Source organism: Gymnoscopelus braueri, assembly GCF_963280865.1.
Source record: "Gymnoscopelus braueri genome assembly, chromosome: 19".
Classification (NCBI taxonomy): Eukaryota; Metazoa; Chordata; class Actinopteri; order Myctophiformes; family Myctophidae; genus Gymnoscopelus; species Gymnoscopelus braueri.
This window is the reverse complement of record NC_137621.1, coordinates 21,460,160-21,482,445: the sequence shown is the minus strand read 5'-3', so window position 1 is coordinate 21,482,445 and position 22,286 is coordinate 21,460,160. Positions and strand designations below refer to the sequence as shown.

The 22,286-nt window shown below is 40.3% G+C and overlaps 1 protein-coding gene across 1 annotated transcript in view; it reads right to left on the bottom strand.

Moving 5' to 3' along the window:
* The window catches only part of mboat2a (membrane bound O-acyltransferase domain containing 2a), an 82,582-nt gene that overhangs the window by 22,044 nt on the left and 38,252 nt on the right, over positions 1-22,286 (bottom strand). Inside the window, exons 3-5 of the mRNA XM_080413724.1 lie at positions 20,402-20,479; positions 5,104-5,199; positions 2,008-2,063 (exon numbers count right to left, since the gene is read on the bottom strand). Coding sequence (XP_080269850.1) covers positions 2,008-2,063; positions 5,104-5,199; positions 20,402-20,479 — 230 coding nt within the window. The remainder of the gene's footprint in view (positions 1-2,007; positions 2,064-5,103; positions 5,200-20,401; positions 20,480-22,286) is intronic.

Genomic DNA, 22,286 nt, shown 5'->3' with positions numbered 1-22,286 from the left:
GTGTCACACACCAAAAAATAGCAGATCTACAAGCTCACATCAGCGCAACACGTTGTGAGCTTGTAGATCGGCTATTCTCGGCTTTAGGCTTGAATTATTTATTTGTTAAATGGCATTCATAAAATCACCGAAAGGGTGAAAATAAGGGTGAAACTGACATGCTATTTTTGGGAAGAATGCTTAAGCTAAGCTACACTGCTTAGCTTAAGCTTAAGCAACACTTAGAATATCAAATAACAAGTGTGTGAACCCAATAATAGGATACTTAAAGTTAAGAGTGATACTGACTTGTTATAGCTATTCTGTTTTTTTAAAGAATGCTTAGTTTTCATTGTTGCTACACTTACTTAGAATATCAAATAAGTGTGGGAACCCAATAGCACTTAAAATTAAGAGTGTTATTGACTTGTTATCATGTTTTTTGAATAATGCTTAGTTTTCGATGTTGCAACACTCAAAATATAGAATATGAAATTTGAACGGTAATATCGTATATCGTATCGATATCGAAATATTTGGCATAAATACCAAGATATGAAATGTTGTCTCTATCGTGCAGCCCTAATATGCGTGTGTATTTGAGTACTCGCGCACACACTGTATGGTTTTAACATAGCTTAATATTGCCTGTGGCGGAAAAAAATAAACTCCAAGGCAGCGAGATAAAGAACTATAACAAGCTCTCATCATCCTCACAGTGGCTAAGCTACTCTTCACCACAGACCCTCCATCACACTTGTCTATTCCATGACTTATTTGTTTATTTCATCACCTGATGACTCAATTCATCTCAAAAGGCGAGGCGCGCCATCTTGCTTCATCTTTATTTATCGGCGACAGCAAGCCTGCTGCGCTTGGCGCTAGCGGGGAAAAAACTCCCAACACTCCTTATATCTTCAAATACTGCTCCTGTGTCATCTCCGTTTCACGGGAAACACACTGTGCTCCTTATCTTGCCACCAAATATCTCTTAACATTGAAGATAAAGGGAGACAGCATAAGGCAGGACTGCTTTCAGTGGAATTGCAATGTGTTTACTAGGGCAGTGGTTCACAAACTTTGTCATTTCAAGGACCCTCGTTTTGGTATGCTTTTTAGGCCACAGACCCCCGTAACTCCGGGTCCATTTGGTTTCATTTGGACACTCTCAAGAGTTACAGACCTGTAAGGGTCCATTTGGTTTTGAACTATCAATAATTTAGCTGGGGACCGCCTGGAATCCCTGAAGGACCAGGACCCCACTTTGCTTTCACATAATTTATCAAAATCGAATGGAATTGTGACCTTTATCTAATTGCTATCAAGAGCTTGAATGGCACCTGCTGTTGGATGTGAAGACTGCATAAGAGCCCCTATATGACAGAAGGTACTTTACAACAACAGCTTGTTCTGTTCTAAACAACAGTTTATTCTTTTATATAGCTTAGTAAGTTTTACTGATGTATCTTTTGCATTATCAAACTTTTCGAAGCCATGTCAAGGAAATGATTACATTTCACTGGTTACTGTTCTTTACAAAAAAGGGAATTGAAAGCTGCAAGTTTGCAACTAGTTTTGGTTTTGGTTTGAAAAAGACTGCTTACAGCGCAACAGGGGCGGCGGTTAATGTGGGCTAGGGAAGGCTAAGCGTTCCCATATTTACTGCTGGCTATTGTGCACATTATAGGTTATAGACATGACAGATATGTCTGGATTACCGTAATGTGTGTCATTTTCGCTGCAGCCACGACAAGGTGTCAAAACAGCACCGGGATGATTCTTAGTAGTCCTAATCAACCTAATCAACTAGTACCTGCAGTGGGAGGTAACGCTTGCTGGGAATCCGACATACATGCTTCATTTGGGAGAAAAAGAAAGCAGTCGGTCTCGAGTCAGTGTGATGTTGTCTGTGCCAAGTGCGCGTGGCCGCGTTCAAGTAGAACTCCCCTCACAATAACATGCAAAGTGTTAGGTTGCCTAATGTTTAATTAAAATGCACTTGACTTCCTCTCTCGATGAATGCCTTACCATCATGTATTTCAAACGCCAAACTGGTGATCTTCTGTGTAATGACCATCATGGGCCTATCGAAAAAAGAAAACAGAGAACAAAGACTTTAACATGCTAATCATTAAAGCATGTTCACTCAATCCAGGAACAGCATCTGTATCCCTAAATACACAGTCATCATACACAGTCATTGTCGAAGGGCATTGCATCCTACTACTGGTAAGACAAGACCATGATTTCTCTAAGCTCTTCTTAGGGTCTTGCGTTCTCACATGTCCTCATAGTCAGAGTAGGCTGGGCAATTAACCAAAAATTAATTGAAATTTAAAACTTAATTTAGAAAAGAAAATTGAATTTCGAGACTTAATCTTGCTCATGCAGGTTAATTGAATAATTGAGAAGCAATTTTTATTTTCTTATAACGAATCAACACGAAATAATTCTTAACACTGTATTATACTTCGTTGTACAATGGGGCATTGTACGTGAAGCATCGCGATGTTGAGAGCTTGCAGATCTGCTATTTCACCTTTTTTTTTATAATCGTTCATTAATCTTAATCGAGGCAAAAGTAAAAAATTATCGTGACACTGATTTGGAGTCATATTGCCCAGCCCAAATATATAAACATTTTTGCTGAATATTAACCACTTATAACCCTGGTGTCACTATTTACCATTAAGATTTTTTTAAAGTTACACTTTTCAGTCAAACCTTTTCATAAAAGTTATTATTAATCTCAGAGCTTGTAGATGGGCTATTTTCTCTATTTGTCGTGCGACAAAGTATAGGGATTAAGTGGTTAAATAAATAAATAATAATTTAGCAGCGACCTGTTTGCAGGCTACAGTGCTAAACCTTTTTCAAGACAACTCGTTGTGAGCTTGTAGATCTGTTATTTTCCATATTTGTCCAACTACAAAGCAAGGCAGTCTTCAGTTGTATTCTAAAAAGTTCAGAGAGCTGAAGAACTTTACATATGAAAATGATGGTGGCAGCATTAAGTTAAGCCACACAGTACAGAGTCAAATGGACATGAGGCATCCATAAAATGACTTTTATCTGACTTAATTTGAATAAATGATGGACTGTCAGAGTCTAAAGTACCAAACTCGCTTTGGTTTCACAGTGACACTACTCTGTGAGTTAAGACTGATATCTCAGTTTTCCCGGAGACAATGTGGGTCTGCATTGGGCAGTGGTGTAAAGTACATTTACTCTTACTACTTACTGCTCTTAAGTACAATTTTGAGGTACTTTTACTTTACATGAGTACATTTTTCAATACTTTATACTTCTACTCCACATCTCAGAGGCAAATACTGTACTTTTTACTCCACTACAATTATTTGAAAACTTTAGTTACAGATTTAGATTATTATTAGAAACATACATAAATCATTTAAGCCACGTTTTATACTATTCAAAAATAGCCAATCGACAAGCTCACAATGTGACACGTTTTTTAAATAATGAGGTACTTTTATTCAAGTAAAAATAAATATACGGAAAATATACAGAGTATTTCTACATTGTGGTATTGATACTTTTACTTCAGTAAAGAAATGGTCTTCAACCATTGGCTTTGCGTTGCTAAGCAACTGGCCTCCCCCGCCCCGGTTAGGCATGCTGTCTATCTTGTTGAGCTGTCAGACAATCTGGGTGAGGAAGGAACTAAGAACAAGAAACTACAATCTTTATCAACATCCCCCACGGGGACAATAAAGTATATCGTTGGGCAGAAAACCTCCTATCTCCATATTCTAACTTTTTGTGTTTTTGACACATGAACGCCCTACTTGATCACACTATACAGCGTCTTACAAAAGTATCAGTGGCAGATCCACAAGCTCGAAACGCGGCGCAAAGCGACGCGTTTCGTGCTTGTAGATCTGCTGCTTTTGCCATGTTTGAATTCGAATCCTGAAAAGTAAACGTTTTGGACATATGAGGTTTCCACCCGGCAGAGAGGATATCGTATCGTATTCCCCTCCGTGGAACCAAAAGAACAGCAACACAGGCTCCTGTGGTTTCGTTTAAACAGCTACAGTGTAAAGCAATGCCACACACGTCCTTATAACCGGTTGTGGAAAAAGTACTCGAATGTTTTGCTTAAGCAAAAGTATCAATACTGCAATGTAGAAATACTCTGTTACAAGTAAAAGTCTGGATTTCAACATTTACTTGAGTAAAAGTACAAAAGTATTGGTATCAAAATGTACTTAAAGGTATCATGACATTCATTTTCACTTTTTTTTATTTTCAATGTTTTATTTGGGGTTTTATGACCTCAATTACACCCAAAAAACCTGAACTTAGAACATTCAGTGGATTTTCTGTGGTCTGGGGTTTTCTGAATAATTAGGCTGAAAAGTAATCTGAGCTTGGCCCTTCGACAGTGAGGTCACAGTCGATTAATCCCGCCCACTCTCCTCCTCGCCCCTCCCCTCCCCTATCCTTTCCTTTGGGGGGGGGCGGAGCAGAGGCGATGATTGACAGGCAAAATCCCTCACCAGCGACACCCGCAGGCAAAGATTTCTTTTTTCATTGCAGTTGAAAAGGCTTTAGAAATGTGAGAGAAAAACACCTGCCATGGATCACTGGAATGGAATTTTCACTTAAAACTTTTTGTACACTTTTGAAGGACCAGGACAAAGACTTTGAATGTGGTGTAAAAGTGAATGTCATTAAACCTTTAAAAGCACCAAAAGTAGAGAGTACGCATTATGCAGAATGTCCCATTTCACAACGTTTCAAATGTAGAAAATGTGTAAAAATCTTTTGAAAATAGCAGATGTATATCTGTATATATAGCTTGTAGATCGTCTATTTTCGAATGGCCGAAATGTATATAGGGCTGAAGTGGGTAATGTATGTTTTGTAATAATCAAAATCAAAGTTTTCAAATCATTGTAGTGGAGTAAAAGTATAATATTTGCCTCTGAGATGTTGTGGAGTACAAGTAAAAGTACAGAAGATTGGAAATACTCCAGTAAAGTAAAAAAGAATACCTAAAAATATTACTCAAGTACAATATTTGAGTAAAGGTACTTAGTTACTTTCCACCACTGCTTATAACCAGAGGTGTCTTGCAGCTCTATGAGTTCAGCTTACCCTGTGAAGTCTGCAGTGTACATGCCAGAGTCAAACACGTAGACTCTTGTGATCTGACAGAAGCTTAGGTAACCCAGGGCCACCACAAAGCAGTACCTACAGAGAGAGAGAGAGAGAGACAGAGCGAGAGAGAGAGAGTGCAGCAGGGTGAGAGAGAGTGAGAGAGAGAGGGAGACAGAAAGATAGTACAATTAATTGACCTATTAAAACTGGCAAAGCATCTGTGTAACCACTTTAACCATTATTTTATACTTTGGCTATTCAAAAATAGCAGATCTACAAGCTCATAGCACGTCACTTTGTGCCGCGCTATGAGCTTGTAGATCAGCTATTTTTGAAAAAAAAACATGAACATTTGTGCAAATCTTTGAATATATATATATATATATATATATATATATATATCTTTCTTTAAAAGCAAACATTTTTAACTAAAATATTTGCTTCTAAGGGTCCCAGGAACAAAATCTTTTGAGATGCCGGTCCGCGGCCAGATACATCATTTTGGGCGTCCTTGACGTTATGCCATTTATTTCAATTTGGTACATTATACATAATGAAGAACCCATGAGTTTCAAGATTAGTTATTTTTTTCATGAATTAAAATCTGAATGAATGTTAGGCTACTGTAAGACGCACGTGCACGCGCGCACAAGCCACGCACGTGCACACACTAACAAAAAAAAAAAACTAAAAAAAAAAAAAAAAAAAAAAAAAATATTTTTTTTCAAAAAAAAAAAATTACGTTTTTTACGTCAGTGGCAGGATTGGTAAACGGGACAAATTACGTTTTTTACGTCAGTGGCAGTGAATGAGTTAATGTAACATCTCATACACGCACATAAAACATGCGGCCACACGCACGCACGTGCATGCGCATGGACCTTGAAATTCTGAATGAATGTGTTACTACTTTCCGCTTTGATCCATTCATAAATATGATAATTAAATGAGTGAATGGTAATAGTAGTAGCCTATGCATATTTATAATACTTTATCGCCTTGTTTCAACACAGACCAGTCCTGTAGAAGCATTAAATATATGATAGTAGAACAGAATAAAAGCACATTTTTGTTTGTACAGCATGACTTTTTAAATGTTATGTTAAGCAACCTGGAAGTCGCTATCACTCCAATATGGCGGAGGAAGAGCTCTGCTACTGGTCGCTGGTTGCTGTAATGGGACGTAATGGGAGTGCCGTCTCTTGTCCTGGAAGCTCTTTGCTACAGGTAAGCACAGAGCCTAGTTCATTGCTGTCAGGTAGAAACCTCATTTTTGTAGATCTGCTATTTTAGAACGTTTTTTAAATAATAATAAAAAAGGAAATGTTTTTTTTCCCCATCCGACAGAGACGATTATTTTTTGCACACAAAAACCCCCATTCATTTCCAGATGTGTAAGCAGTTTCGTCCACACAGTGACACAGAATAACTTGATTGGAGTCAGCTCAGGATTCTTGTTTCCAGACCGCTTAACTTAACAGAATACCAAAGCGTGACAAGAAGCCTTGTTTGTTTGATCACTCTAACCCCTTTTCCTTCTCGTCTCCTCTGAAGTGGAACAAGGCTTTTTCACACTCCCTTAACAGAGGACAGTGGTCCTGGCAGCGCTACAGTGCTATACAGAACAGGGAGGTGGGAGGAGGAGTGCAGGGCATCGAGGAGGAGGAGGAGGAGGAGGAGGAGGAAGAAGAAGCTATAATATGTCACTGTCACTGGACGAGAGAGAGAGAGAGAGGGGAGACAACAGGGGCTTTCAATGGAGGACCAGAGACAGAACGGCGCTACGGCCTGCTGGTACAAAGCCACTGCTGATTCAGCCTAGCTAGCAACGAGCTAGCAAGCTATAGCTAGCATCCCCACACATGCCAACAAAAGAAGGGATTGTGTACCCTTACTGGGTGGAGGCAATAAAGCCAGATTTATTCATTTATACTTATGCACAGATACACCGCAAAATAGTATAAAAAGTGGACAAGCATGGTCCATTATTTTCACACTTAAATTAGCCACTACTAAACACTGTAGGCTGTGTTGGCAAAGAAAAGACAAGAGTAGGCTAGACGTGGCTGGCATAGAACAAGTCTGAGAGATACCAACGACACATGACATGAGAAATTAATTATTCACCCATTATGTGCCGAAGTGGTAAGCATCTTAACCCCTTCCAGGCTCTATGTAAAATGGACATGAATTCTCCTCTGTACTTGGTCTGTTCTTTTTTCCCCTCTACACCAAATCTCTTCGTCAAAAATGCTATTTTTTTTGGGGCAAACGTTTCCCCCAGAATAGGGATGCTATAGGCCTCAAGTGGTTAACCCATTAAGACCTGGAACACATCTGTGTCATTATTTGATTTGAGCTAAAAAAGCATTATTTTACACTTTCGCTATTTAAAAATAGCAGATATACAAGCTCATAGCGTGGCACCGAGTGCCGCGCTATGAGCTTGTAGATCTGCTATTTTTGAAGAATCGTGAAAATGAGTGCAAATCTTTGAATATATGCATTTTTAAAGCGAACATTTTTAACTCAAATCTGTGCTTCAGGGACCCCCTGGAACAAAATATTTTGAGATGGGGGTCCACGACCAAATACATATCATTTTGGGGGTCCTTGACATGAAAACGTTTGAAAACCACTGATATAGAAACATACGTTTTTCAGAAAACCGTTTTAGATTTAGAAGACATTTTCGCAGAATCGGAACCTCAGTCAGGCCTCAAGTGGTTAAAACCTGAAGATTTTCTCAAGCTCTTTGGAAAAGCAATAGGATAGAGAGTAAATAAATAAATAAATAAACTGGCAACATTGGGATTTGACCTGAAACCACCCAAAGGGCTTTCAGCTACTTAGTGTCTGTAATCCCTCTGGCTGGGCTCCAGGCAAGGGAGAGCTGTCTCAGCAGCATACAGCCAGGCCTTCTGCAAACAGCTGCACGCTAGGAGCTCCACAGCACCGCCACCTCTGCACGGCACCGCATGGGTGCATGCACACAGTAGCTCTCTCTCATCAGTGCCTCTCTCTTGTCTGTCTTACACACACCCTCTCTCTTTTAGCATCCCAGCCCAAGTCCTAGCCTATAGCAGCTCCTGTGTGTGTGTGTGCAGTGGTGGGAAAAGTACTCAAATGTTTTACTTAAGTAAAAGTATCAATAGTGCAATGTAGAAGTACTCTGTTACAAGTGAAAGTTCCGAATTCAAAATTTGCTTGAGTAAAAGTGCAAAAGTATTGGTATCAGAATGTACTTAAAGTATCAAAAGTAAAAGTACTAAAATGTTTGAAAATAGCTGATCGACAAACTCACAACGTATAGCCTAGGTATAAAATAGGGATAAAGTGGTTAATGTATGTTTTATAATATAATAATTTATATCTGAAAAGTTTTCAAATAATTGTAGTGGAGTAAAAGTACAACATTTGCATCCGAGATGTAGTGGAGTAGAAGTAAAAGTACTGAAATTTTGAAATACTCCAGTAAAGTAAAAATACCTCAGAAAAGTACAGTACTTGAGTAAATGTACTTAGTTACTTTACACCACTGCTCTTTTAGCATCCCAGTCCAAGTCCTAGCAGCTCCTGTGTGTGTGTGTGTGTGTGTGTGTGTGTGTGTGTGTGTGTGTGTGTGTGTGTGTGTGTGTACGAGAGAGAAATACAAAAATCAACTAAGTTGACAGTATATATCTAGAAAGAGGGCGTGGGAGATTGTGTATCATGGGGGAAACCTGTCCATGATACACAATCTAATTTCTCTCAAAAAAGGGAAAGAAATCAAATCAAAAATCCATTCCAGACAAACTGAAAATCCATTCCAGACAAACTGAAAATCCCCAAAAAGTGTACTCCTTCGAACATGCATAGTAAATGAGGCAATCCTTTCTGTGAATCTGGCAGCGTGGTTGCAACGGTATAACGCCCAAGCTCAGCCATGTAATTCCTTGTGGGACAACTAAGTAACTGTTTATATAATGTACCGACCGTACAGTCAATTTAGAAAAGAAATGAAGGGGGGCTGGAGGAAGCTACACTCTGCACCCAAAGAAAATCACATGACCTCTCTTTTCATCCAATGATCCAAAACGATTAATTAAATCCCTTCTTATCTAGCCTTTTTGGCTTCAGGCCCATAGAACAGTTAACCACTTTCAACCTTGCATCCCCATTTTGGTCATTTTTCTAAAAATAACCAATCTATACGCTCGCAAGTGTCCCGATTCGATGCGTTTCGAGCTCGTATATTGGCTATTTTCGCTGCGTGACGTCGCCATACGACGGAGTACGTATAAAAACAGAACTTAAGTGGTTAAACTGCTCAATGAAGCCATCTACAACCCCACCAACAGATTGCACGCCCATAAAACACCACGTATAAAAGCCTCAACAACCACCTAATAACCATCGCAATTTCACCAAGATTAGCTTTTTTTTCCACTGGCACGCGGCAGCAATCCTTAGCCAGGAAATGAGCTATGTGCGACGGTAGCTATATTTACAGTGTGCCCACTGGGGTTTCCGGTCTTCAACCTGACGTGATTTGTGTTTGTGTAATTTACAGCACACTGGGGGGGTCCCTTCATTTCCCCTCGCTGCCTCAGATGGCCTCAGATGGAGCCTAGGACTAAAGTAGGCTGGCTTGGCGCTGTGGGAGAGCCACAGACGGGTCAGTGCACAGAAGGGGAGCCCCATGGGGTCTCTGGGTACTGCAGGGCAGGCTATAATAACAAGACAGACACCCATCAACTCTGATCAAAGCTGATTTTCTGTGTTTCAGTACTACACACACACACACACACCGTAAAAGCCTCTAAGCACACTTATTAAGCATACATAATTACAGGATCGCAGGAGGATGATTCTTGTACGCTGATCTGGCCAAATAATTATATGCCAAATCATAACCACATTCCGTACATATCCTTACATTATATACAGTAGTACATCTGAAACCTTGTCAGACTTTCACATGCAGTACATTGAAATGTAGTTATGCATAAATTAAAAAGTACATGGGTACCCGTGTGAACACAGTAACACACACATCACACCAACCCGCATTACAGCGCCAGCGCTAGGCCACATAGCGCCAGCGCAAAAGGCGCATTTCGCTTAAATATTGTTGTCCTGTCTAAAGTAGGAACAACATTGTTCTGTAAGTCAGAAATAAATGTTCCAAGAAAAATGATTGATTTAAGATCCAAATACAGCCACAATGACTGTCAGGTACAGTATGTGTTTTTAGGTACTGCAGGTATGTCATTAGATAGTCCTCCTGCAATCACAGATCATTAACTGCAGGGTGTTCTGAGCTGACACCATCAGCCAGCAGGGGGTGCTATGTCTGCATCTGAAGGAAAATAAACAGGAACCTCAATAGAATCTTCCCTGGCTTTTCCTAGAGCCAACAGGTGAACCAAAAAGTGAGCAATGTCCATGAGGAATGATTGAGAGAGAAAGAGTGTAAATGAGAGAGAGAGGGGAACCGAGAGATACTGCAGACACGAATAAAAGAAAAGAGGGCTACAACTGAAATAAAATTAAACGAACCATGAAATGCGATGTTCACCACTGGACAAAGAGTCTCCAGTTTGCTGCTGGTCAGTGGCGTTAAGCCTGTTTCACTTTTATTACCATTTCCACAGCCAACATATTTTTTTTTCCTTTCTTTTTTTGTTACCAAACCTTACTGTCTCAGAGCACTAAAAGTAGCCTAACACTCTCGCCACTCCCCGTGTCCCAGGAGGAGACAGACAACTCTTTATGGTGTCGGGGATAGGGACTTTAGGGTCCATTTTCTCCCAGTTTTGTCACTGCCAATTCCCAGTGTGTACTGTGGTTCCTGTCACTGCCAACCCCCACTGTCGGCCCGGGGAGGGTGTAGACAACCACGTCTCCTCTGATGCACACGGAGTCACCGGTCACTTCTTCTTCCTTACCAGCGAGGAATGTCACTGGGAGAACGTTAAGCATGCATGGCATCTCATGCCATCTCTCCAGATCCCCTCCCCACTGAACAGCTGCCCCGACCAGTGTTGCCATATTTTGAGAGAAATAAGCAACAAGGTCTATGAAAACCAGAAGCCCAAAATAAGGGACTAGTATAGGCCACATGAGCACTGTAAACCTATATACTGTATACATCAGCTACTTGTAAATAGCCGATCTATAAGCTCAGCTCACAACGCATTGTGAGCTTGTAGATCTGCTATTTTCTTTTAAAATCTTGAAATAAAATGTGGAATATTTTTTAAACATTCTAACACCACAAATCTAGTATGGGACTCCCTGGCACAAAACATTTTCAGATGGGGGTTAGGGACAAATACATATTAATCGGGGGTCATCAACATGTCCGTACATGGACAAACATGTCCATGGCAAGACTTGTCTATGTCCGTGGTACTTCTTTTCTTTTTTTACGACAACTTTTGTCTATAATTGCGTCTCTTTTTTTATATTCACTATCTAATCTTCAAAAATGTGTTTGAATAATGTTGATAGTGTCGGGATGACATGCTCATTAATATGTTGCGGGAGATTTGTGGTATTGTACGCGATACCTGTACCACGTACGTCGTACAGTATGTGAGTCAAGTCCACAGTGGAAAAGAGCAAAAACATGGCATGTCATCTGTTCAGAAGGAGCTATTTGCTACCATGGCAAAGAAGGGCAGAACTGTACAAGAAAAGATAATTTTCGTCAGTTGAGAGAAAGTGTTTCAAAGTGTCCAATAATAACAATAACAACAACTCAATCATAATAACACTCAACAAGCATAATCCATGGAAACCCTTGATCCACAGCCTCACCACCAGACCTCCTCCTCACCTCTGATCAAACTTAGGCACCTTTGCATCAAACTATTGTGACACTGCATTCCTTTAAATCCTGCCGTGCCCCTCAAGGATCGCTCATGATCACGTACATACCGTTTTCTATTGTTCCATCTGCATACTTTCTCAACATTTTTGAGTATGTTCACCGTATGGAAAACACAACTATTGAAGCTACGTTGACAAACTATCAAACTAGTTTAGCTGGTAGAACTTCCTGTCACCTCCTCCTGTCCTCAAGTAACACGGTCCTCTGAAAAGCCATCTGTCTATATATACTGTAATAACCATATGAAGTATAATACGCACCCACTCACCTTTGCAGCTAAGTGGCCCTTTTGCTCCTGCAATGTAAGATGGAAGCACTGCCTGTACTGATAAGACCCAATTATTGAAATCCCAAACATGGAATATACTTGGACCATGCCACATTTAATGCCTGTCTCAGGACTGCCCTGCCAGTATACAGTGGATAACTTCTCAGTCTCCAGGGTTTCTAAAGGATGGCTAATCACTTTAAGTCTGACATCCCAATTGTGAGCATGCCATTTTAGGCTAAAAAGAAAACAGAATTGCTGATCTACAAGCTCACAACATGCCGTGATGTGTTGTGAGCCTGTAGCTTTGTTTCCCCCAAAAATATTTAGATTTGGATTATATAAGTGATATTTTATAAGTGGTTCGTTTTAAAATGTGTAGTGCAGTAGACACTATGGCACATCAAGAGTCCATAGTACTGTATACATTTGTGGCCAGGCCTATGTATGTGTTTCTGGTAATATTATTAATGACTTGTTTTGCATGTCCGTGGCAAAAAATAAAATATTGATGGAAATGTCCATCCCAAGCTGGCATGGTGATGACCCCTGATATTATATAATAATATATATATTATATATTTGGGGGTCTATGACATGAAAATATTTGAGAACCACTGGTTTAAATAATAATTTTAAAAGAAATGGAAGCAAGCCCACATAAAGCAACTACACTTGAGAAACAAGCCCAAAAAAAACACAACCCGCAACTACCACTATTTACAAGCCACTTTACAGAAAAACAACCCCCAAGTCACTTATAATAAGCGGACATGGCAACACTGGCCCCCAACTAACAAGTATGAGTTGCTAGTGCAGTGACAAGGACACAATCCCCTACCAGCCTCCCACCCGCTGCTGTGTTCGTTGGAGCGCCTGACCAAGCCGGAGACACCGCTAATGGGAATTAACCTGTGGCGGTAGACTCTTTTCTCCTGCCTCCCGAGCTGTGGAATGACCTCCCCCTCCTCAGTCTGTACTGCATCCTCACTCCCCAATTTCAACCACAGTCTGAAAATTCACCTCTTCAGACTCTATCTTATCCTCTAGCACTACTTGCACAAGGACACTTCGACATGAAGCCAAGATGAGTCGGGTATCGAACCGACGGTTTTCTGTCCAAACGGCCGCTCTACCACCTGAGCCGCTGCTGCCCCACACACGTACAGCATCTGTGTACGGTGTGCTATTTAAGATGTACGCCGTTTGCTTTTCAACGGATACCAAGTTTGTCATTTAGATTGCATATTACATATTTAGACTGATGTTAGGTCCGCCTGCTATCCTAGTCACTTTGTAGCACTTACTTCTTTCCCCCTGTTGTTACTCCAATCTTGCACTTAAAGTCACTCTTGATAAGAGCGTCCGTTAACCAATTAAGCCCTATATATTTAACCCATTAAGGCCTGAGGTTCCGATCCTACAAATGTCATCTAAATCCTAACAGTTTTTTGAAAAGACTTATGTTGCTATGTCAGTGGTTCTCACACCTTTTTCATGTCAAGGACCGCAAAATGAATATGTATTTGGCCGCAGACCCCCATCTCAAAATATTTTGTTCCAGGGACCACCAGAAGCAAAGATTTGAGTTACAAATGCGTCTTCCCCTCTATGCCACACGTCTGCCACCAGTGCGGGGGCACAGCACCAAACAATAGCGACGATACAAGAAGTGGCGTGGCATTGGCATTCAGTGGCTATACGGTATACAGCACAGAGCACGGTACTGTTTGTCACAGATGCCTCCAGGCTGTTATAATCACAGTACAGTTGGTCACATAAACTAATTCAGTCCAGAGAGTGTGTGTATGTGGTGGTGGGGGCGGGGGGGGGGGTGTTAATGCCAGGCCACTGTACTACAGTGTATATATCCGGGTTTGTTCTGCTCCATTTCATCTCAATAGAGTGGTATTATGAAGGGAGGGGGGGGAGGGAGGGAGAGAGATGGAAACAGAAAGCGAGAGAGAAGGGAAGCTTAACTTACAGTAAAATATTGTACAGATGGATTAAATAGAAAGAGAAATTGGAGAGAGGAGCAAAAGGGAAGGCACATCATGAGTGTGAACCAACCAGGGTCCATTTGGTTCCATTTGTACACTCTCTTAAGAGTTAAATTAACGGCGGAGGATTTCACCGTGGGAGAGGAACTCAAGTAATAATTAAATCATTTGCAACTCATTAACATCTCACCACAATGCAAGCATGTTTTCAGTGTAAGCTGAGTCATAGTTGTGGGCATGACATAATTCATGTCCGTATATAAAATAAAATAAAACATTTTAAATGGTTGTCAATCAGTGGTTCTCAAACGTTTTCATGTCAAAGACCCCAAAATGTATACATATTAGGCTGCAGACCCCCACTTGAAAATATATTGTGCCAGGGATCCCCATAAAAGAAGATTTATATTGTTAGATTAGATTTGGTACAGAATTCTACACTGTAAGTGGAGAGATAGCAGTAGAGAGAGTGGATCCTATTATCTGAATACTCATTCTTTTTTTTAAAAGATATTTTTGGGGCTTTTCTGCCTTGATTTATTAGTGAAGATAGACAGGAAACAGGGAGGGAGAGATGGGGAGAGACATGCAGTAAAGACCGTCGGGAACGGGACTCTAAACCTGCGATGCACTGTCAGGCTACACTATATATAGCCTAGGTGCTTGGACCGCAAGGCCAGCGACCCGGGCCGAATTACTAGTCAAATCTAATTAATTACTATTGAAAAAATGTTTTACCCCACCCCACCTTGAGAGCCACTGGTTTACATGACATTGCATGTCTCAACTGGTAATTAAACGATTAAAGGTAGGGTAAGTGATATTTTTTGGTTAAAACAAAAAGTATTTTGTTAAAAGGTTAAAATACTATATTCTGATAATAATCATTGCTATAGAGTGTTTGTTCAGTAACAGATGTCTCCCTGTCTCTCCAGCTCTTTAATAAACAGAAAATACATTTTTCGGTAGGTGTCAAAATCTCAGCCAATCAGGAGAAAGTACCCATTTTTAAGCTTAATTTGTATAGTGTTCCAGTTAAAATTTTGTCTGCTCATTTCTTAGTGTCATCACTTCCAATTTCACTTGTTTAATCTATATCCTGATTGAGTTCTCTGTCCTGGTTGGATAAAATTGGAAATGAAACTACAAAAAAAAAAAAAAACTACAAAATACATTTTCTGTTTTATAAAGAGCTGGAGAGACATGGAGACTTTTTATATGGACAGGACACTCTATAGTAACGAGCACTATCAGAACATAGACCCATTTTGCAATTATTTGAATAATTGCAAATCACTTACCCTACCTTTAATCATAAATACAAAGCATATAGCCAGTTGAAGAGCAAAGGACACAGGTTCGACTTGGATTACTTTTACACTATATCCAGACACAGAACGAGAGAGAGAGAGAGAGAGAGATGGGGGGGAGAGAGAGAGCAAGTTAAATGTCAACTTCTTGTGTTGATAACCATGTATTTGTTATGCAAAATCCGGTGTTTGACGGTTCAATGCCCTCCGTCTCTGCGGATGTGAACATGGCCTCTCTCTCACCCTTTCCTGACCGCGCACAGAGATTCCTAGAAACTGGGACTGAGAGCTACGGCAGGTTTAAATGAACCTTTGACCCAGATACAGACCTGCTAGAGCGGCATAATTTGAATACTAGCAGGTCAATGTTAACCCCCCCAGTGTTTCCATAGCTCTTCCCTTAACACTCCAAAACCACAAGGTTTGAATGAGCTGTCAGCAACATTCATTTTTCACACTGGTGTAGGTGAGGTTCCCAGTAGTCTGCAGTGTGGCAGAACGGGGCCAAGGGTGAAGGTTTTAGCTTATGCTTAAAGGTAGGGTAAGTGATATTTTTGGGTTAAAACAAAAAATATTTTGTTAAAAGGTTAAAACACTATATTCTGATAGTAATCATTGCTATAGAGTGTTTTTTCAGTAACAGATGTCTCCAGTCTCTCCAGCTCTTTAATAAACAGAAAATACATTTTCCGGTAGGTGTCAAAATCTCAGCCAATCAGGAGAAAGTACCAATTTTTAAGCTTAATTTGTTCCAATTTGTGTTCCAGTTCCAATTTTGTCTGCTCATTTCTTAGTGTCATCACTTCCAATTTCACTTGTTTAATCTATATCCTGATAGAGTTCTCTGTCCTGGTTGGATAAAATTGGAAATTAAACTGAAACGAAAATGCATTTTCTGTTTAATAAAGAGGTGGAGAGATTATCAGACTATCAGAATATAGAGATATTTAACACTTACTTTAACCAAAGCAAATCACTTACCCTACCTTTAACTTATACTTTTCTACGCGCCGAAAATAGCCAATCTAGAATCTACAAGCTCACAATGCACGTCGTGATGTGAGCTTGTAGATCGGTTCTTTCTGCCACATGACACTGGCTCGCAACTAAGAATAAATTAGGCTCAAGTACTGTTGTTACCCATTTAGATGAGATAGATTGGTCTTTTTTATGGAAAAGCTGGATATTCAGAAACAGATTTCTTTAGTGTCACAGAGCAGTATCAATTTTTCTAGTAAAGTACAATATAGTACAGTACAATGGTTGGCAGATTTTGTGTACAGTGAATTAGTATGGAAATCTCTGATGACTGTCAGCGTTCTGCTAAAGAGGGCTTTGGAGCATTCAATTCAGTCTGCAAGTTCCATCTTCCTATTTATGTTGGTAGCATCATATAGACAATTGACCAAAAATGCAGGGACAAAATGACAGACAGGGTATTCTTAAGTTCCATTAATAATGAAACTTAGGAATACCCTATATGGAAGTAGTTGTCATCGTGATGAATATTTTGTTTATTCATGGCATTTTGTCCACAGGGAAAACTTGTTTGCACCTGCCCTCATAACCTTGAATCACGATAAGAATAACAAAGACGTGTTGTGTGTGTGCGCTAGCACGCACGCGCACACACGCACACACACACACACACACACACACACACACACACACACACACACACGCGGTCAAAGATGAGTCACAGATGGAAACCTGAGGGGCCAGAGTCATCACGCTGCAAAGACACCAACTTCCCAAAACAGCAAGATAACACAATAAGGAAAAGAGCAACGTCATTAAAAGCCGAGTGAGCCAACAGCCACAGGCTGCATCTGGAACATGTGTTCCTGTAACTGAGGCATGTGAGCTCCCTCCAGCCAAAGCAGCAAGCCCCAAAAATGTGGCTGTCCCTCCCTCACAACAGGAAGCCATCCAAAAAGCATTTAGTGAGGGTACTGATGTGAAATACTGTATCGTTTTATTCACTACTCTTTCTGTTTGCCTAGTATCTCTCATTGGAGTGTTTCTTCCAATGTTTGCTGAAGCCTGGCGGGTCAGCGTGAGCTAATCTGCTCTACCACCTAGTCTTCACTGCCAATCACGTAGATCTACGCGAACCTATTTAAAGCCACCACGTGCCAGTCGCGTAGATCTACGTGAACTAAAAATAAAAAAAACCCAAAGACTATGATTTTTCGAAGATCTAGACTTCTATCCACTTCCTTGTTAACTTAAAACTTAAAAATTCTGTGACTCCTATCCACTTCCTTGTTAACTTAAAACTTAAAAATTATGTATCTCGGCTCCTGAGTACTTTTTTTTTTTTCAATGAAAAATCTCTGGCACTGGCTAAAAAAATATGAAAATACCTCTGGCAGTTAATGGGTTAAATGGTTGATTTTTTTAAAAAAATCTCACATTATCATGTTTGACTTGGTACTTTAATACTGAGCATAGGAGCCAGATTTTCTTATAAATTATATTCATTTGCTTAATTCTTGGCAGATTTGCAGCGCTTCCGATGTCAAAACTATGGTCAGCGGTAACCAGAACGCTCGCCCCAAAAACACACTCGCCCCCATTTCTTTCACGGACCGCTCGCCCCAGCGGTTCTTGTATTCGTTTTACTGAGGTAAAGGTCCGAAAAATAAGTTTAGGATTACGCATAGTTTTACTAAGCTTACATTTAGGAATGAGGTTCGGTTTAGGCATAGTTTTACTGAGGTTACGGTTTAGGAATACCTAGTGGCGACCGTTCCGAGGTCGCCGTATTTGACCCGGGGCGTCCGTTCTTGTATTCATAGTCCGCAGCTAATCTTACACACTACTAGTCCGATCAGTGTCATTCCCATTTCTGTGCACCGACAGCAGGACAGGGACCTCAATTCTCAAATATTTGTCACTGAATATTTTTCAATGGTGCACTCAAAGCAATTACTGGACCCAGGGAATCATTTTTGAAGTGTGTGTGTGGTGGGGGGGGGGTAAAGAGGGCACAAAAGCTACATCATGACAGCATCTCAGCCAAATATCAATGAACCAGCTGAGTTGTAGACAACATTTACAGTTACCCTTGTTTTTGAGCAATTAAATTGCAAATTAAGTCACTTGTCAAAGTCACGGCAAGCCATAATTATTGAGACAAAAACAGAAACATTATCCCTAGGAAATCAGCGACAGACATTCGCAGCCATGCAAAACACGTAACATAGAACTTTAATATACTGCAAGCATGACATGCAGTGAACGGTCTGTTCTATGCGTCATAGCTCTATGTTCAGCTGCTATGGCTGTTGACTATGCGACTGTGAGACGGGCGTCTCACTGCGCTCAGTTAACGAATGGTAATGTTGGAGCGACAGATCTGGACCATTTTTTAGAGGAAGGATATCGTGGTTCACATACACCAGGAAAGACCAGACCAGCTTGATCTTCAGAGGATTGCAAGACGCAAGTGTGTGTGTCGGTCGCACAAGCGCAAGGACGAAAAGCCAGAAAAGATCAAATGCAATATGAGAGCAGCGCAGGAAAGATTCAACCTTTGAAAAATGCCATGTTCAGTAATTGAGTACTTTTTTATACATAAATAAACAAAAACAGTAGTATAAGCAGACAAAAAAATGCTATATTGTAAAAACACTATTGCAAAAGGGTCCACATATTTCAAGCATGACTGTATTACATAATGACTCATATTGGTTGCAGTTATTGTTGGTCCCATAGATACACGGTATTGTACGTTTCTATGTCTAAGGTTGAAACCTTGTAGAATTGCATGACATTGGCTTGAGACTTTTTTTTTAGAGCAGACATCAACCCAAAAGTTTGCTCCCCTATGTTTGCTCAAAGTCAAGCACCCTTGAATGCTGCGTTAACACATTCATGGCTGTAGGTATTTAAGTGCACACGTACAGCACATCACTATTATTACCAGGGAACGCCTCCTGGCGGAGGTTTGCGCTCTGCTGAGCACACCTTTCTATAGTTATTATTATTATACTTTAAGCCTGATTTATACTTTGTAGCACGACACGAGGTGCAACCACGTATTAATCAGACATCATACCCTTATGGGGTTTATATTTACACCTGCAGATTTCAATTACCACTCAGGATGTTGCTGTGTACTAGGAACCAGTGAAATATTGTGTGACTCCAACATAGATCTGCCGTGTGGTTGCACATCAGGCCCCCCTTTTTCTTTTTAGGTAGCCACCATCAGGCCTGAAAACCTGTCTCAGGAAGAAATCAACAAAACTTTTTAACCCATTAAGACCTGAGGCCGATTCTACAAATGTCTCCTAAATCCTAACAGTTTTCTGAGAAACGTGTGTTCCTATATCAGTGGTGCTCAAACCTTGTCATGTCAAAGACCCCCAAAATGATATGTATTTGGCCGCCGACCCCATCTGAAAATATTTTGTTCCAAGGACCCCCAGGAGCAAGGATTTGAGTAAAAATACCTTTAAAAAAAACGTATATCGAAAGATTTGTCAAAAACATTCTAAAATAGCAGATCTACAAGCTCATAGCGCGGCACGAAGTGACGTGCTATGAGCTTGTATATGGGTTTTATTGGGTTAAAGGGATAGTTCACCCAAAAAATATACTTCTTTTCTGTTGATTAGTCACCCCATGGAGACTTGAATTCATGGATATTTTTTAGTTTTTTGTCGCATTCCTAAGCCAATAATTTGATGACCAGCGGACCGGTAGGCAGTGGTTCCAGTAGGAGACAAAACAATATCGATGAATTCAAGTCTCCATGGGGTGACTAATCCATAGAAAAAAGGTCATTTTGGGGGTGAACTATCCCTTTAAAGTAGTTGCATGTTGTTCTTACTTGTGCATGTGCTCCAGGCCGGCGAACACCATGATGCTGTAGGAGAGACCGCTCTGGACCAGGAAATGGAGGGCGTACCTGCAGACGGACACAGATTTGGGGTTTTAGTATCTCATCGTCTCGCTTTGTCGCTTAACACTGTAGAACTCTGTTCAAATCGTTGCTGTCGGGCAGAAACCTCTTATCGGCATATTTTAACTCTTTAGCTTCCTGCGTAAATTAATGCCCTACTTCGTCATACTACAATGTCACACTTAAGTAGCAAAAATAGCCGATCCATAAAACTCAAAAAGCGTCACATCGCGGCGCGTTTTGAGCTTGTAGATCGGCTATTTTTCAATTGGAATCCTGAAGATTAACAGTTTTGGACATACAAGGTTTACACCCGACAGCAATGGTATGTTCCTGACACACTCACACCTTACAGACACATTTACCATTAAGCCTGAGGATTTATACTTCATCGTATGATGGTGTTGCGCAGAGAAAATTGCAGCTTTTACAATTACAAGCTCGCAATGTGTCGTCGTAATGGGACATGCTGTGAGCTTGTGCTCACATTTTTGGTGCGCGACACTGTTGTACGACAGAGTATAAATAAAGGTTGCATTTGTATTCAAATTTCCTTTTATAATAGCGTCTTAATGCTTGTGTCTTTAAGCACGTTGGAGTGCTGAAATGAGCTATGCAAATAAACTTGCCTTGCATTCCCAAACACATGAACATTTTTTATATAATGCTCATTCTTCTTAAAGAAAAGAGGGGGAAAAAAACATACTCTTTAATTCCACAATTAACATCAGATTCTGGAAATAAACAATACTGTATGTATGCTCAATATGAAGCTAATAATAACGTCAATAAAAAATGTCACTTGCATGCCAGGCAGGTGTTTTACTGCAGCGCTGTCATAACTCATAAACTGTCATATTTCTCAAAATGGTGGAATTCATTTTTAGATGAGACACCTCATTTGTTCTCCGTCCTACTCCACCCCCACACGCGCACACACACACACACACACACACACACACACACACCACTCATCCATCATCTCCATCATGTCATGAGGAAGCAGGATTAGGAAGGAGCTTTGGAAACCCCCCAGTCATGCGATCAAGCCATGTCATGTTCGATGTTTGTTACCATCAGTAATGTGTCATTGTCACTCACGGGATATATAGTGTGACCTGACCTCACCCTCACAGACACATTACCATCACAACGCTTAATATAGGCTGAGATTCCACATACCGAATCCTCCCGACAGCAAGGGCTAGCTAGGTACAGTATGCGTGTGTGTGTGTGTGCGTGTGTGTGCGCGCGCAGTGGTGGAAAAAGTAATCTGATATTTTACTTAAGTAAAAGTATCAATATTGCAATATAGAAATACTCTGTTACAAGTAAAAGTCTAGAATTAAAAATTTACTTGAGTAAAAGTACAAAGGTATTTGTATCAAAATGTACTTAAAGTACCAAAAGTAAAAGTACTAAAATGTTTGAAAATAGCCTATGTATAAAATAGGGCTAAAGTGGTTAATGTATGTTTTATAATATCATAATTTATATCTGCAAAGTAACTAGTAGCTAAAGTTTTCAAATAAATGTAGTGGAGTAAAAGTACAATATTTGCCTCTGAAATGTAGTGGAGTAGAAGTAAAAGTATTGGAAATTGGAAATACTCAAGTTAAGTACAAATATCTCAAAATTGTACTAAAGTACAGTACTTAAGTACTTAGTTACTTTCCACCACTGTGTGTGTGTGTGTGTGTGTGTGTGTGTGTGTGTGTGTGTGTGTGTATTGTTCGTACGGATGCTTTTACGTGCATTTGCACCCTGAGGCGTGGCACGATCAAGCACTGACTCTCAGATGACCCCCCCTGCC